General features: G+C 39.7%; 1 protein-coding gene across 1 annotated transcript in view; it reads left to right on the top strand.

The window, feature by feature from the left end:
- The window catches only part of LOC109930086 (stromal membrane-associated protein 1-like), a 251,251-nt gene that overhangs the window by 44,475 nt on the left and 190,705 nt on the right, over window positions 1-16,071 (top strand). The window contains exon 3 of the mRNA XM_048597072.1: window positions 7,385-7,470. Within this exon, the coding sequence (XP_048453029.1) occupies window positions 7,385-7,470 (86 nt within the window). The remainder of the gene's footprint in view (window positions 1-7,384; window positions 7,471-16,071) is intronic.

Raw genomic sequence — 16,071 nt, 5'->3', positions numbered from 1 at the left:
ATTTCTGATGAAGGGTCGAGGCCCGAAACGTCAGCTTTCCTGCTCCTGTGATGCTGCTTGGCCTGCTGTGTTCATCCAGCTCTACACCTTGTTATCTCAGATTCTCCAGCATCTGCAATTCCTACTATCTCTGAAACATTGGACTGCTCGTCAGTTTTGCCTGACTATCTTTTTCTCCAGTTTTCCTGGAAATGACACGTGCACCTACTGGTGATGGTTTTTGGTGCAGAACTAATTGTTTTTTTTTAGAAACTAGCAGAATTCAATGTTGCTAGATACATTTGCAATTGAACATTCCCATGTTTCTATAGATGCTAGTCTTGTGAACAACAATCATATTTATTTTGGCACGTAACTTTGTGGGTAGTACTACAACCACAAAATTTTGATGGAAATAATTATACAATTGACACAGATTAGAATTTAATAATTTGGAACGTAGACTGGGCATTGAAATAATAAATTTTAAGAGAATTTTTTTCAGATAATATTTCAGATCATTTGTTCAGAACTGTCACATTATAATATAAAGCAACTCCACTTCATGTCATTACAGGAAACATTTAAAAAATATTTGTCCCAACAAAAATATTGAGCAAGTGCAAACTCTGAATCAAGTCTGCAAATAGATAATGTAATTTTCTGCTTTTTGTACTAAGCTTCAAACCAAGCAATGCGTTGTTTGGGAGCTCCATTAAACTCAGGTTGTAACGTCATTTTGTGTAATGGGATCCATGTTTGAATCTCTTATATGTTTAGTGGGCTCTGCATGTCATGCTTTAGTAGGGTTTGGCAGGTAGAGGCCAAGGAATGCTAATTCTCCAAAAACTATCTCATGCAAATTTCATAGTTCTTTGAAGACTTAATGTGAATACTTAAATGCAAAGAATATATCCATGTTTTTATCCACAGCCACTGGAATATCTGTTTTAAGAAGTGATGAGCAATAGTAGCAAATGTTCAAACTATTACTGTTCATTCAGAGTAGCTCACAGGTGTACACACATTTACGGAGTGCAGCAAATTCTGACGGCGTTAAGAAAATTAAAATTACAAATAAAGTGCAATTTTAATTGAGAATGGTATTGTACTGCTTTTAGAAATATGTAAAAAGTTTTAAAGTTGTAATGTACAAGGGGTGGCATGGTGATTCAGTGGTTAGCACTGCTGCCTCACAGTGCCAGGGACCCGGATTTGATTCTAGCTTCGGGCAACTGTCTGTGTGGAGTTTGCACATTCTCCCCTTGTCTGCGTGGGTTTCCACCGGGTGTTCCAGTTTACTTCCACAGTTCAAAGATGTATAGGTCAGGTAGATTGTCCATGCTAAATTGCCCATTGGGTCTAGGGATGTCCTGGGTTAGCCAGGGGGAATGTGTGGTTACAGGGATAGAGTTGGGGGATGGGTCTAGGTGGGATGCTATTTAAACAGTTAGTGTGGACTTGATGGGCTGAATGGCCTGTTTTTACACTTTAGGGATTCTATCTTTCTAATATACTCATACCACTTATATTTTTAGTATGTCTTAGAAATAAGCTTGCCTTATATTACAGGTAGGATATTTTATCACAAAACTATTTCCTATTACTGAAAATTATGTTTGGTAAATGAGAGTTGATCTAATGGGCAGCATATTAAAATTGTTTTATTCCTATCTTGAATATCAGTGCCTTGGGATCCTGGGTTACCGTGCACAAGGAGGCTATTAGGTACATAAGTTTGTGCTGGCTCTTCAAATGAGCAATTTGCCTAGTGCCAATTCCCTGTCTTCTCCCTGCATGGTTAATACCCTTTTCAGATAATTCAAATCTCTCTTCTGTGCCTTGATTTAACCCACCTTTGACAAAATCTTAGAGGGTAGTGACTAATGGGGTACTGCAAGGATTAGTGCATGGGCCCAGCTATTCACAATAAAGACATTGATGAGAGAACGAAATGCAGATTCCAAGTTGATTGATTTATTTATTGTCACATATACCGAAATATAGTGAAAAGTTTTGTTTATGAGCTGTATGATCATAATAGGCAAATGATGTACAGATCAAAAAAGACTTAGAGGCATACAGATTACATTGCACAGGGTGTGCGCTAGGCGAGATCAACGTTACCAAGATTAGCCTTATTTGAGGCTAGAGAGTCCGTTCATCAGTCTGATAACGGCCGGGAAGATGCTGTTCCTGAATCTGCTTGTACATGTGTTCAGGCTTCTGTACTTTCCACCTGATGGAAGAGGTTGCAGGAGATCAGTACTGAGGTGCAATGGGTCTTTGATGTTGGCAGCCTTTCCGCGGCAGCGAGCCATTTAAATGGAGTCCATGGATACTGGGAGGTGTTGAGAATCAGCTACCAGGAGGGTTCAAATGATTTAGACATGTTGAATGAATGGGCAAACATATGGCAGATGCAATACAGTGTAGCTAAATGAATAGTGAAGGTATGGTATAACTTAAATAGTGATAATATTGGGAAACACCCAGTCAGTGAAAGTATACATGCTGGTGCAGCAAGCAACTAGGAAGGCAGATGTACATTGGCTTTCATTGCAAGAGGATTTGAATTCAGAAGTACAGTTGTCTTAAAACAGTTATATAGGGCATTGGTGATACCACACCTAGAACATTGCATGCAGTTTTCGTCTCCTTACTGAAGAAAAGATATACTTGCCATAGAGGGAGTGTAGCGAAGTTCACAAGGCTGATATTGGGATTGGTAAGACTGCCCAAAGATTTTGGATTGACTGGGCCCGTATCAGCTAGCATTTGTAAAAATGAGAAGGGATCTGATTGAAACTTGTAAGATTCTAGCAGGCTTGGACAGACTGGATGCGGGGGAATGTTTTCCCTTGTTTGGGATTATTGAACCAGGGTCTCTGTCTCACTTAGGACTGAGATGAGGAAACATTTCTTTACTCAAAGCATAGTGAACCTGTGAATTTCTCTGTCAAGATGGTTGTAGAGGCCAGGGCCCTGAATCTATTCAAGAAGGAAATAGATAATTCTTTGGCTTTTAAAAGCATCATGGGATAATAGAAAAAGCGGGCATGTGGCATTGAGATAGAAGATCAGCTGTAATCATATTGAATGTGAAGATGGCCTGAAGGCTGAATGGTCCACTCCTGCTCCTAGTTTCTATGTTTCCATTCCTGGTTCAAATCACTGGCTACATGAATTTGTTTCCACTTAAGTGTCCATATTTTTGCCAATTAGCTTAAACATGTGCCCTCTTGTTTTCTCACCTGCCGTCTTGTTTTCTTTCCTTTCATGAACGGGAGTAGACTGTCCCCATCTCTGTCCATACCCGTTGTGACTTTCAGTGCCTCAAACAAATTTCCCCTCAACTTTTTCATCGGGGAATGCAGTCCTAATGTCTCCTATGTATGTACGTAATTAAAGTTCCTCAAACCTAGAACTATGCTTCTGAACTTTTTATGCACTCTACTGACTTTGCATGACACCCAGAAATGGACATATTACTTCACTGAGGCTGAATCAGGGCTGTGTGTAAGTTTAACAATTTACTTGGTTTTGTACTTTGTCCTATTGATAAAGCTCTCTAAATCTGTTCTGCTATCGATGATTTACTTAGTTAATCTTTTAGGATAAGACCCATTGTTCTCTGATAAACTGATGGATCATCTTATTTATATTCTGAAGTTGTGAACTTGCCCCTTTCTACTGATTAATGCAGACCAGTCTTCAGCCTGGACTTCTTGAAGTGTGGTGAAAACCAGAGCCTTGCTGTTTCTTTCCTAGTCCGCAAAATATGTTAGAAAAATCTGTGCAGAGAAAGAGTTGACATTTTGAGTCCCAATATGGCTTCTTCAGAATTGAATAAATATGATGGCCATCAATAAAATTAGAAACAAATTTAGCAGAAATATCTTTACATAGTGATTTGATCGCTACTGTGGTTAATAGCATAGATACATTTATGGAGAAACCAGATAACATCATGGAGTGGGGAATAGCTAATGCTGAAAGGAGTAGATAAGACAAGAAGGAGCTACCCTGGAGCAATAGCACTGGCATGTAGACCTGTTGAGCTGAATTGAACGTTTCTGTGCTGTAAATTCAGTCAATAAGCATATTGTTTATCCCATTTAAATAAGTGAAACAAAAAACATTTCTTAAAATGTCAATTAATCACCTCAAACCCAAGAAATCCTGGAAAGGGGCATCAGTATTCTTCCAGCCTTTCACATTTGATAGGTACAGTCAGGTTGTTGGATTTTTTTTTACTTGGCATTTTAATTGATGCCTCTTCTTTAATAGATGCAGGTCAATGCGAAATGGAGAGTTACATATTTAATCTTAAAATTTTCACTTGAGCCTAGAGTATATCTGGATTGAACTGTGATTCTAATTTACAGGTTGTAACATTCACTAGGTGTAACATTCTTTTGGTACTGTCACTGACTTGACAGAACTCATAGATTTGAACCAAGCCAAATATTGGAAATAAACTGCAATTTAGTGACAAATAATTAAAATTCTCAGCTTCAGATTTGGAGTTCTGTTGTAGGAAATTGATAATTAATTGCTTGGTAGGGCCAAGTTCAAAACTGCTAAGAAGAGACATGAAGAAGTGGTTGATCATCTTGCATTCACCAGGACTGACACCCAATCAAATTTGCAAACGGAGCACCAATTTACACAGCATAACGTAGGCTGGACTGTGGTTGGCAGGAGATGCGGCTAAGGAACTGTTGACTGTCAATCTGAAACAAATACTTAGGACATGTAGGTACACTAATTGGTCGAAGTATTGCCATGAGAGATGCAGAGAACAAATTCTTTTTGCCTGTATAGGCTGGGGCACTGTGTTAATGTATGTACTTACTAGCACGTATAAATCTATCGTACTACAGTCTTCATTGGTAACTGTAAATTGGTTTCCCACTCAATTCTTAGCAGGGTTATTTCGTAAATGTTGTCCACTAGCAGAATTTGGCACTGTTACACACAGTATTCTGCAGTTTGCAAGCACAGGCTGGTTGAGTATGATTAGTGTGCTGACTGCCGTGAATGGTGAAAGGGGCGTGTTACTTATTTGGTATGACCCGGTTGATGGGATGTATGTTTTATGTCCCTGGCCATGCACTAGCATTGAAACTTTTATAGTAGGCAAACTGTGATTTTGGCCTGAATGCAGTATTCTGTAAACCAGTCGTGTATTTACTGCAATGTAGCAACGTGAAACAGCTAGTTTCACTTGTTTTTAAATTTCTGAAGCACCTTTTCCTTCCAAGGAATTTGAGGTAATTAGCAGCTCCCGCCTAGTTAGCTTCATCTACCCATTTTAGTAATATATATTCTCCTCTCCATGATGTTATCTATTTCCCCATAAGTGCATTTATGCTATTCACTTCATTCACTCCCTACGGTAGTGATCAAACCATTCTTTGTGTAAAGATGTTCCTACTGAATCCATTTTAGCTGAGCAGTGGTAAAGGGTATCACACAAGATAGCTTTGATAGATTCCTATTTAAGCATCAAGCTTGCATGATGAGCAAATGGTTATTCACAAGTTTCCAAATGATTGACCTTGTAGCACATGAAACTGTAGGAATCCCACTATGTATATTGACTGGTGAATGTAGACTTTCAGTAAGTAGAGAACTTCCATTTCTCAACCAACTCATCAAGGAAAGAGAGATTGAAATAGAACAATCAAGTAATGGTAAATTTGAATGAAGTTTGGAGTTATTCAGCTGTTTAAAGAAATTTTTTGCAGTTGCAACTATTGGAAATCTGTTATGTATGTAATGGAAGAACACAAGGGGTAGGGTCGAAGAATGTGTTTCTCCAGATAACCAGAGATGTTAGCAACAGCAGGGCTGAGAGGGGATATCATGGCAACACTGTCTATTTGGGTGCATGCGGTGCAGTTGAAACGGAAATGTGAGTTGTTCAATTCATGAGTTGTGTCAAAACCGTTTCAGACATTAATGGCACATCTAGATTGTCATATCATTGTCAAAGTGCAAGTGTCAATGGCTTCCTCTCATTTTTAAGTTAAACGAGCATCTACTTCTCCGCAGGATTTTTCAGTGCAGCATTTGTGTATCAAAGTTCAGATATTAGGCTGTGCCCTCTTTAAAAAGTAAAGTCTCCAATTTTATAAAGGGCTGCACAGCTTTTAGCTTCTAATCAGAGCTCCAAAGGATCCATTGCTATCTCTGAGCAGGTGACCCCACGATATCAATTTGCAACCTTCTGCAAGTTGTGGCTTACATTTTGGGAAGCCCTGGGCTAAAGCTGGCAGATTATTTTCTCCATTGATTACACAGTGGTGTTGGCAACAGGTCATATGTTCATTCAACTGGAACTAAGGTGCTGAAGTAATCTTTTATAAAAATCATTTGAATTGTGTGGTTATTGAAATCTCTTGGGCTTTTCCAAAGTCTATTTCAGTGCTTATCCAGAAAAAACAGGCAATGAATGTGGCCTTGTCAGTGTTCTCAAATACCATAGGAAGAGTAATTAATACTTAAGTCAGATCAGCCATGATCTGATTGAATGGCAGAGCAAGTTCGAGGGGCCAAATGGCCTATTCCTGTTCCTATTTCTTATGGTTTACGTGACCGTCTTAAATTGCTGATCTCTCCCCATCCTCATTCAAACAGAACCCATAAATTGGCACGTTAAATCCTTGCTCGGAACAACTGTTCTGATATCCAGTTACGTTTCAGTCACTTGCTATTTATATTATTGATGTCACCCTGTGCTGATAGAGGTTTAATGGCAGTGATGTGATCTTCAAAATAAAACTGCCTTTTAGCATTTGTTGGCATTTGTTGTCCTCTTCTCCTCCTCCCTGCTGTCTCCTAGAAGATGTGAAAAAAGTGGTAAGTACCAAATGCCTTCCAAGGCTGTGGACAGTGCATGGCATTGTTTTTTTTAATAACAGAATGGGATACTTGTTACTTGTGGATGTCTTTATTTGACTTTTGAGTTCAGGTGGAGCATCAAGTACCTAAAAATGTTCAATCAAATGTTCATCCTTATTAATCACAAAAATATACTATTATGCAGATTTAATTTCAGTAGTGCAGTTACTAACTTTTTTATTTCAACTGTCAAGTCATTCGCACATAGTTATGCTTAACTTGTTTTATGGAAAAAGAATTTTATTTAGTCAAGTTTTAAACTTTTTTTTGTGGCCAGGAGCAGGAACACTTCCACCTTTCTCTCTTCTCACCACCACCACCCCTCTCCCATATAAAAGTCTTATTTTAAGTCTTATGTCTCTTGACTCCACAACGAGATGAAATCCTTTACAGGTGTTTCTATTATTGCATCATGTTCTGTTGATTGTTTTGAGTATAACAGATGTTTGAGAGATATAGAACATCAAGAGTTGCTGACTTTCCTTTTTCTTTGCAGTGTATGCAAGACATGGGCAACACCAAAGCTCGACATTTCTATGAAGCAAACCTTCCTGAACATTTCCGGAGACCTCAGACTGACCAGTATCCTTGATGGCTGTTGTACAAAACAGATCTAGATATCATTTCACAAAGCATAGAAATGTAAGAAGTAGATTCAGATCTTAAGAGAGGGATAAAACAACCATGGCTAACCAAGAAAGTTAAAGAGTGCATTAAGTTGAAAGAAAAAGCATGTAAGGAGGCCAAAGTCAGTGATGGTCCTGAAGACTCTGATAAATTCAGAATCCAGCAAAGGAAGACTAAAAAGATAATAAAGACAAAATGCGCTACAAGGACAAACTAGCAGGGTATAAAAACTGACAGTGAGAGCTCCTTTTAAACATAAGAAAAGGAAGAGAGAGGTCAAAATGAACAGACCGCTTAGAAAATGAATCTGGGGGGACAGTTATGGGGAACCAGAAATTGGTAAAGGAGATGAAGAGATATTTTACATCAGTCTTTAGGTGGAACATACTTCGAACATTCCTTTAATACTAAAGAATGTTGGGGGGAGGCGGGGTGGAATAAAGTGCCATCACCATGACTAGACAAGTGGTATTACACAAACTAATGGAACTAAAGACAGATAAGTCCTCTGGCCCTGATGGCTTGCATCTTAGGAAACTGAAAGAAGTGGCTACAGAGGTAGTGGATGCATTGTTTGTAATTTTCCAAAAATCCTTGGATTCTGGAGAAGTACTACAGGATAGGAAGACTGATAATTCAAAAAGGGAAAGAAGAAAAAAAAAATCCCAGATGATTATAGGCAGATTAACATAACATTTGTTATTGGAAAATTGTTGGAATCAATCATTAAGGCAGTAATTGCATTACATTTGGAAAATGATAATCTAATCAGGCAGAGTCAGCATGGCTTCCTGAAAGGGACTTTGTGTCTGACTGGCTTATTAGTCTTTTGAGGAAGTCTCAACCAGAGTGGATAGAGGGGAAGAAGTAGATATGTTGTTGTTGGAACTCTAGAACGTGTTCGACAAGGTACCTCACAAAGGGTTAAGTCGTAAGAGGTTGCATTAGTGGAGCCAGTATATTGGCATGGATAGAGAATTGGCTAATGGGCAGGAAACAGTGAGTGGGGATAAGGAATTCTTTTTCAGGTCGGCGACCTGTAACCACAGCGATCAGTGCTGGGGCCACAACTGTTTAGAATATATATCTGTGACTTGGTGGAATGCATTGTAGCCAAACGTGCAGATGCAAAAAGGCAGGTTGAGAGAGAGATACGTACAGTTTAGAGAGAGATTGATAAGTAAGTGGGCAAAAAGTTGTCAAATAGAGTATAATGTGGAAAAAGTAAAGTTGTTAATTTTGGTGGGCAGAGTAAAAGATCAGAATATTGTGTGGAAAAACAGCAGAAAGTTGCAACAAAAAGGGACTTGGGGTTCTTGTGCATGAAATAAAAAACTAACACAAGGTGCAGCAGTTAATCAGGGGTTGGGAATCAAAGAATCATAGAACCCCTACAGTGTGGAAACAGGCCATTTGGCCCAACAAGTCCACACTGCCCTTCTGAAGACCATCCCACCCAGACCCATTCCCCTACATTTGCTATGTCTAGCCCACCTAACCTAAACATCCCTGGGCACTATAGCATAGCCAATCCACCTACCCTGCACATCTTTGGACTGTGGGAGGAAACCAGAGCAAACCCATGCAGACACAGGGAGAATGTGCAAACTCCACACAGACAGTTACCCGAGGCTGGAATTGAACCCGGGTCCCTGGCGCCGTGAGGTAGCAGTGCTATCCACTGAGCCACCGTGCCGCTCCAGTCTTAGTGCAACTGTACAAAGTGCTGGTGAGACCACATCTGGAGTACTGGTGAGCAGTTTTAGTCCTCTTATTTAAGGAAGGATATCATTTGATTGGAGGCAGTTCAGAGAAGGTTCAATAAGATGATTCCTGGTATGGAGGGATTGTCTATATGAGCAAAGGCTAAACAGTATGGGACTCACTACAGTTTAGAAGAATGAGAGGTGATTTCATTGAAGCATATAGGATCCTTAAGGGCTTGGCAAGGTAAAGGCTAAGAATGGGAGACTCTCATGGGAGAGTCTAAGTCAAGGGGGTGAAACTAAGAATAAAGGCGTACCAATTAAAGATTGAGGAGGAAAAATTCCTTTCCTTTAATTTAGAAAATTGGAGCCGGAATAGGCCATTTGGCTCTTTTGAGCCTGTTCTGCCATTCAATATGATCATGGCTGATCATCCTACTTGGTTCCCTGGCCTTGCTTTCTCCCTATACTTTTTCTTCCCTTTTAATCCCTAGGACTAATTCCTTCCTGAAAATGTTCAGTGTTCTAGTCTCAATCACTTTCTGTGGCAGAGAATTCCACAGGCTCACTACTCTCTGGGTGAAGAAATTTCTCCTCATCTCAGATGGCAAGATGGCAGCCGATAAGATGCTTCAGTCGGAACTTCTCTGCTCGCCGGTTCCTTTTCCATTTCCTTATTTTTCCCTCTTTGCATCATTTTTTCTTCCCCATCACCCACCACCCACCCCCAAAACCCAACTTTTAACTATTTAAACTACCCTAACCTACCTGGAGAATGGAGGTGAGATGACTTGCAGTCGGAGCCCAGGTGGGCTGCGACCTAGAGCAGCGGCAGAGCGAGCACAGGCCAAGTTCAGGAGCACCAGTAGAGCGAGTCTTGGACGGAGGCCAGCACGTGGAAGCAGCGTGGCCTGAAGTTTTTACCCCAGCAGGCATAAACTCATGTTGGAAAAGGACTAGAACTTAAGTACTTCATAGTCACTTTTTATTATCATTCTGGAAATTTTTTTAAACTGTGTATTCCCATGCTAATTTTTAAAAACTATTTCAATTCTGTGACGACACTTAAAGTACCTGTACCTAAGTACTCTGTATTTAGGATGGCACCGAGAGGCGACATTACAAACTTTTCACTGCACTCATTCAAGTGCACGTGACAGTATAAATGCTATTGTACTCTATTCCTAAATGGCCTACTCCTTATCTTTAAACTGTGACTCCTCATTCTGGTTTCCCTGGTCATTGGGAACATGCTTCCTGCATTTATCCTGTCTAGTCCTATTAGGAATTTTTTGTGTTTTAATTTTCTATGAGATATGCCCTCATTCTTCTAAATTCCAGTGGCGGTGAATATTGTAGTAACTGATCCAGTTTGTCTTGATAGGTTAGTCTTGCAGCCCTGGGAATCAGTCTGGTAAATGTTTATTGGACTGTCTGCACAGCCAGAACATCCGTCCTGAAGTGCAATACTCCAGGTGTGGTCTCACTAGAGCTCTGTACAATTGCAGTAAGACATCCCTGCACCCGTATTCTAATCCTCTCGCTGTAAAGGCCAACGTACCATTTGTCTTCTTTACCACCTGCTGCACCTGCATGTTTACTTTCTGGACTGGTATACAAGGATACCCAGGTCTCACTGCACCTCCCCTCTCCCAAACTATCACCATTCAGGTTATAAAATACTTTGATTTTGCATTCTTCAATTTATCCATGTTATACTTCATATGTTGTGCATTTGCTCACTTGGCCAACTTGCTTAAATCATACTGAAGCATTTCTGCATCCTCACAGTTCACTTTTCTATGCAGCTTTTTGTCATCTGGAAACTTGGAGATATTACATTTAGTTACCTAATCTAAATCATTTTTATATTATGTGACCATAAATGTAGGAGTATAATTAGGCCATTCGGCCTATTGCGTCTGCTCTGCCATTGGATCATGGCTGATGAGTTTCTCAACGCTATTCTCCTGGCTTCTCTCCATAAGCTTTGATCCCTGTACTAATATATTGTGAAGAGATGGGGTCTCAGAACTGATTACTACGATATCCCACCAGTCACTGCCTGCCACTTGGAAAACGATCTGCTTGTTCCTACTCTAGGTTTCCTGTCAACTAGTTCTCTAACCATGCCAGTACACTTCCCCCATTCCAATACCTTACTTGAAACTCTCCAAAGGTCCAAGTAAATCACATCCACTGGCTCCAACTTATCACTGTACTAGTTACCTGCTTAAAACATGCCGGAAGACTTGTTAAGCATGACTTTCTTTTCATGAACCTATACTGACTCTATCCAATCCAGTCACTGTTTGCCAAGTACACTGCTGTTAAATCTTTAAAATGGATTCCAGCATTTTTTTTCACTATCAAAGAGATATGCTCATTACTAACTGCTCTATAATTCAAAGCCGAAAGAACTACAGATGCTGGAAATCAGAAACAAAAACAGAAGTTGCTGGAAAAGCTCAGCAGGTCTGGCAGCATCTGTGAAATCAGAGTTGATTCATAGAATTCGTGGAATCCCTACAGTGTGGAAGCAGGCTATTTGACCCATCGAGTCCACACCGACCCTCCGAAGAGTATCCCACCCAGACCCACCCTACCCTATTCCTGCATTTCCCACCCTAGACACTATGGGCAATTTAGTATAGCCAATCCACCTAACCTGTACATCTTCAGACTGTGGGATGAAACTGGAGCACCTAGAGGAAACCCAGGCAGACATGGGGAGAACGTGCAAACGTCACACAGACAGTCGCCAAAGGCTGGAATCAAACCCAGGCCCCTGGCACTGTGTGGCAGCAGTGCTAGCCACTGAGTCATTGTGCCGCCCAGGAAGAGTCACTGGACCCAAAACGTTAACTTTGATTTCTCTTCACAGATGCTGCCAGATCTGCTGGTCTATAATTCACTGTTTTCTCTCATCTCCTTGGTTAAATAGTGGGGTTAAATTAGTGACCCTCCAATCCATAGGAACTGTTCCAGAATCTATAGAATCTTGAAAGTTGACCACCAATACATCCACTATTTCTAGGACCACTTCCCTAAATACAGTAGGCTATAGATCATCAGGCCCCAGGGATTTATTGGCCTTCAATCCCATCAATTTTGCCAACACCTCTGTCCTAATACAGGTTTCTTGCAGATCCTCCTTTTGACTAGACTTTGCATTCCCCAATGTTATTGCAACATTATTTGTGCCCTCTTTTGGGAAGAGAGAACAAAATATGTATTTAATTGTCATTTCTGCTATTTTTTTGTTCCCCATTATAAACGTCCTTGTTTATGACAGTAAGGGCCCTTACATTTGTCTTCACTAATCTTTTTCTCTTCAGATACCACTAGAAGCTTTTACATTTAGTTTGTACGGTCCCTGCAAGCTTACATATTTTATTTTTCCTCTCTGAAAGGCTTTTGTTGAAATCCAAACTGCTTGCCAATCCTCAAGTCTGCTGCTTTTTTGGCAAATTTGTATGCCCCTCGCTTGGATTTGATACTATCCCTAATTTCCCTTGTTAGCCATGGTTGGGCCACCTTTCCCATTTTATGTTGTGCCAGACAGGAATGAACAATACCTGCGGTTCTTCCATATGCTCTTTAAACATTTGCCATTTTTTATCCAGCATCATTCCTTTAAGAAATGTTCCTCAATTTATCATAGCTAGCACCTCATACATCATTGTTTCCTTTAATCAGATTAAGGATCTTAGTGTCAGAATCAGCTGTGTCACTTTCTGTCTGAATGATTCCTTTCTTATTGCACAATACCTAGTATAGGAAGGTCTGCTGTCTAGTTGGTTCCTCACATGTTGATCCAGAAAACCATTTTATACACACTCCATAATTCCTTCTCTTTGGTATTGTTACTGATTTGATTTGATTTGACCAACGTATATGCAGATTAAAGTCACCCACAATTACAGCTTGACCTTTATTGTTTAATTCTCTAATTTCCTATTTAATTACCACTACAGTTTTGAGTGTCTGTGTGCAAGCTCCACTATTGTTTTCGGTCCTTGGTATTTCTAAGCTCTCGCCATACAGATTCCACTTCATCAGAGCCAATATTCTTCCTCACTATTGCATTAATTTCTTCTTTAATTTGTAATGTTACTCTACCGCCTTTTCCATTTTGGACAGGCAGAAAGAAAGACAGAAGGAGAGACAGAACGCGCATGTGGGATGAGAAGTGCTGTTGAATTTGCTCTCGACGCATCATTCTTGCATCTATCACTACCCAAGACATGAATCAAATAGCAGATGTTCCTCTGCATTATATTTGCCTGTTTTACTGTCGTTTCATTTACCAAGATTTATTTGTGCACTTGAAAAAACATGTTGTTTTTACAATTGTGGCAACTATCTAGATCCTCACAAAAGACTTTGCAGTGTAAGGCAATAATCAATGTAAGAATTAATTCCTCATGTATTGGAGCCTAGTGCCAGTAACAAATGACTTACCTGGGCTCCTCTGTCTGCAAATCAATGCCACCAAGTCATGGAAATACTGAGGCATACATTCAGATTGGTCTCCAGAGGATACTATTTTAATCTGATACAGCCTCATCTCTGCCTGCAACTTAAAGAAGTGATCATGGCTATCCTTTAACATGAGCATGAAGTGCTGCAAGTCCACTTTGTTCTGAACAGAATACAGAAATAGTGCCTGGAACAGCCCAAAAATACAAACAACTTGGAATGGCTTCTCTGAAGATTGAGAAACTTTAAAACTCCTTGACACAGTGAGTTGTGGGGGCAGAAGGCTTGTGTATATTTAAGGCTGAGATGGATTCTTAATCAGTGGAAATCGAGGGTTACAATAAATGCTGGAAATTCGATATGAGAAGTGTAGGATTGGCCATGGCAGATCAGACTCGAGGGGCTGAATGGCCCACTACTTATGGCCTTATAAGGATTTGCCATTCAGACCTCAAACTTGCCCCACCATTTAAAATGGATAATGCCTGATCTTCCACCTGCATGCCATTTCCTTTATTCCCTAATGTCTTCAGTATCTAGAAATCTATCAAGCTCTGTTTTGAACCTTCTCTACAGCCATCTGAGATGAGAGTTTCAAAGATTCACCACCCTCTGAGTCAAGAAGTTCTTCCTCGCCTTAGTCCTAAAAAGCTTACCTTTGTACTCTGAGTCTGTTCCCAATCCTTGGTTCTTAAACCTCTAGCCTTGGGAAGCATCCTTTGTGCATCTATCCTTTCAAGCCCTGTAGAATTTTGCATGCCGCAGTGAGATCACACTTCATTCTTCTAAACTATTAAGAATACAGTCTTTGTCTCTTCATAGAACAGTTCATCAGCCCAAGAATCAGTCAGGTGAACCTCTGTTGTAGTTCTTCTTTAGCAAGTATATTCTTACTTTGTGGTAAGATGACCAAAACTGTACATAATATTCCAGGTGTGGCCTCACCAAAGGTCTACACAATTGTAGCAAGGCATCTTTCCTTTCTTGTACTCCAATCTCTGGCAGTAAAGGCCAACATACCATAGGTATTCCTAATTGCTTGCTGCAGCTGCATGTTACCATTCAGTACTCAAGAACAAGAAAACCCAGCTCCCTTTGTATATCAACACTCCCCAGTTTCTCACCAGTGAAGAAATACTCTGCGTTAATAGAAAAAACAAAAGGGACAACTTCACATTTGCCATGTTCTTACCCACTCACTTAGCTTGTCTATATTTCCTTGAAACCTCTTTACATCCTCCTCATAACTAATAAATGAACTAAAACGTTTCTGCTAGTCTTGGTATGAAGGATTGGTATAATGGATGTGATGTTGCTTTTCTGCAGCCTGTGGGGCACCAACCTGATATTTCCATTTCAGGACACTAGGGAGAACTCTCCTCTTCAAAATAATACCATGAGATATTTTACATCCCCCCCAAGCAGACAAATGGTTTAACTTGTCAATCAAAAGGCATCACCTCCAACAATACAGATATCTGAAAAACTGTGCCTCTCCATAATTTGGTTTACACACAGAAACTGACTAAACAGGAAATTGCAAGTTCAAATTTATGCCCTTGCATTCTGGCACAGTGCTGTAGAATTCTAATGTAATTTTCTACAACTCACTTTTTCTTTCTTTAGAAACAGATTTTAGAAGTTCAGCTACCTAAAGTATATGAGTTCATTGCTCAAAAGATTCAATGATTTGAGGCATGATTGATTCCAGTGAATGTTGTAAGTTAATTTCTGCTGTAAACAGCGGTCGCATTTTTACCTGTAGAATTCTGGTAATGCAGCATAATCTTCTAGCACTTCAAGTATTCCATATATTTACCATCTTTAATCTATTACAATGGTGAACCAAAATAAAATGATTTACAAAAACTCAGAACCTACTAGATTTTTGCATTCAAAGCTTTATTCATTCTTCCCTAAACTTTTGGAAATCTTAATGGAAATGCGGCATAAAAACGTTTAACATTTAGTTGGACAGCTTTAATGGCATATTCCTTGAAGTAGAAACTATTTTAGCATGAGCTTTTTTTTAAAACTCTTCAGGCACTCTTGAATTTGGCACATTAGACTTCTGACATTTAAATTTTGGATTATCCACTGCATTGAAACTACATTATTTTCTGTAGAAAGCTGTTGTACTAAATTTATGTGCTAATGAAGACTTAGCTGCAAAGAGTAGCTGGTGCAATTTGCTTGTTCTAATTCCAGAAGCTGCTTTCTAGCTGAATAATTAGGAAGATGCTAGTTAACTGTCTTCTAAATGCAGGTTATTTGGTGATCAGTTGCACTGGTTTAATGATGAATTTTCCCCTCCCCATCATAGCATTTTATTTGAACAGACTAATTAGTTATGTCCTTCGGAGAACTA

Source organism: Rhincodon typus, chromosome 5, assembly GCF_021869965.1.
Source record: "Rhincodon typus isolate 14 chromosome 5, sRhiTyp1.1, whole genome shotgun sequence".
Classification (NCBI taxonomy): domain Eukaryota; kingdom Metazoa; phylum Chordata; class Chondrichthyes; order Orectolobiformes; family Rhincodontidae; genus Rhincodon; species Rhincodon typus.
This window is presented reverse-complemented; position numbering and strand designations above follow the sequence as displayed.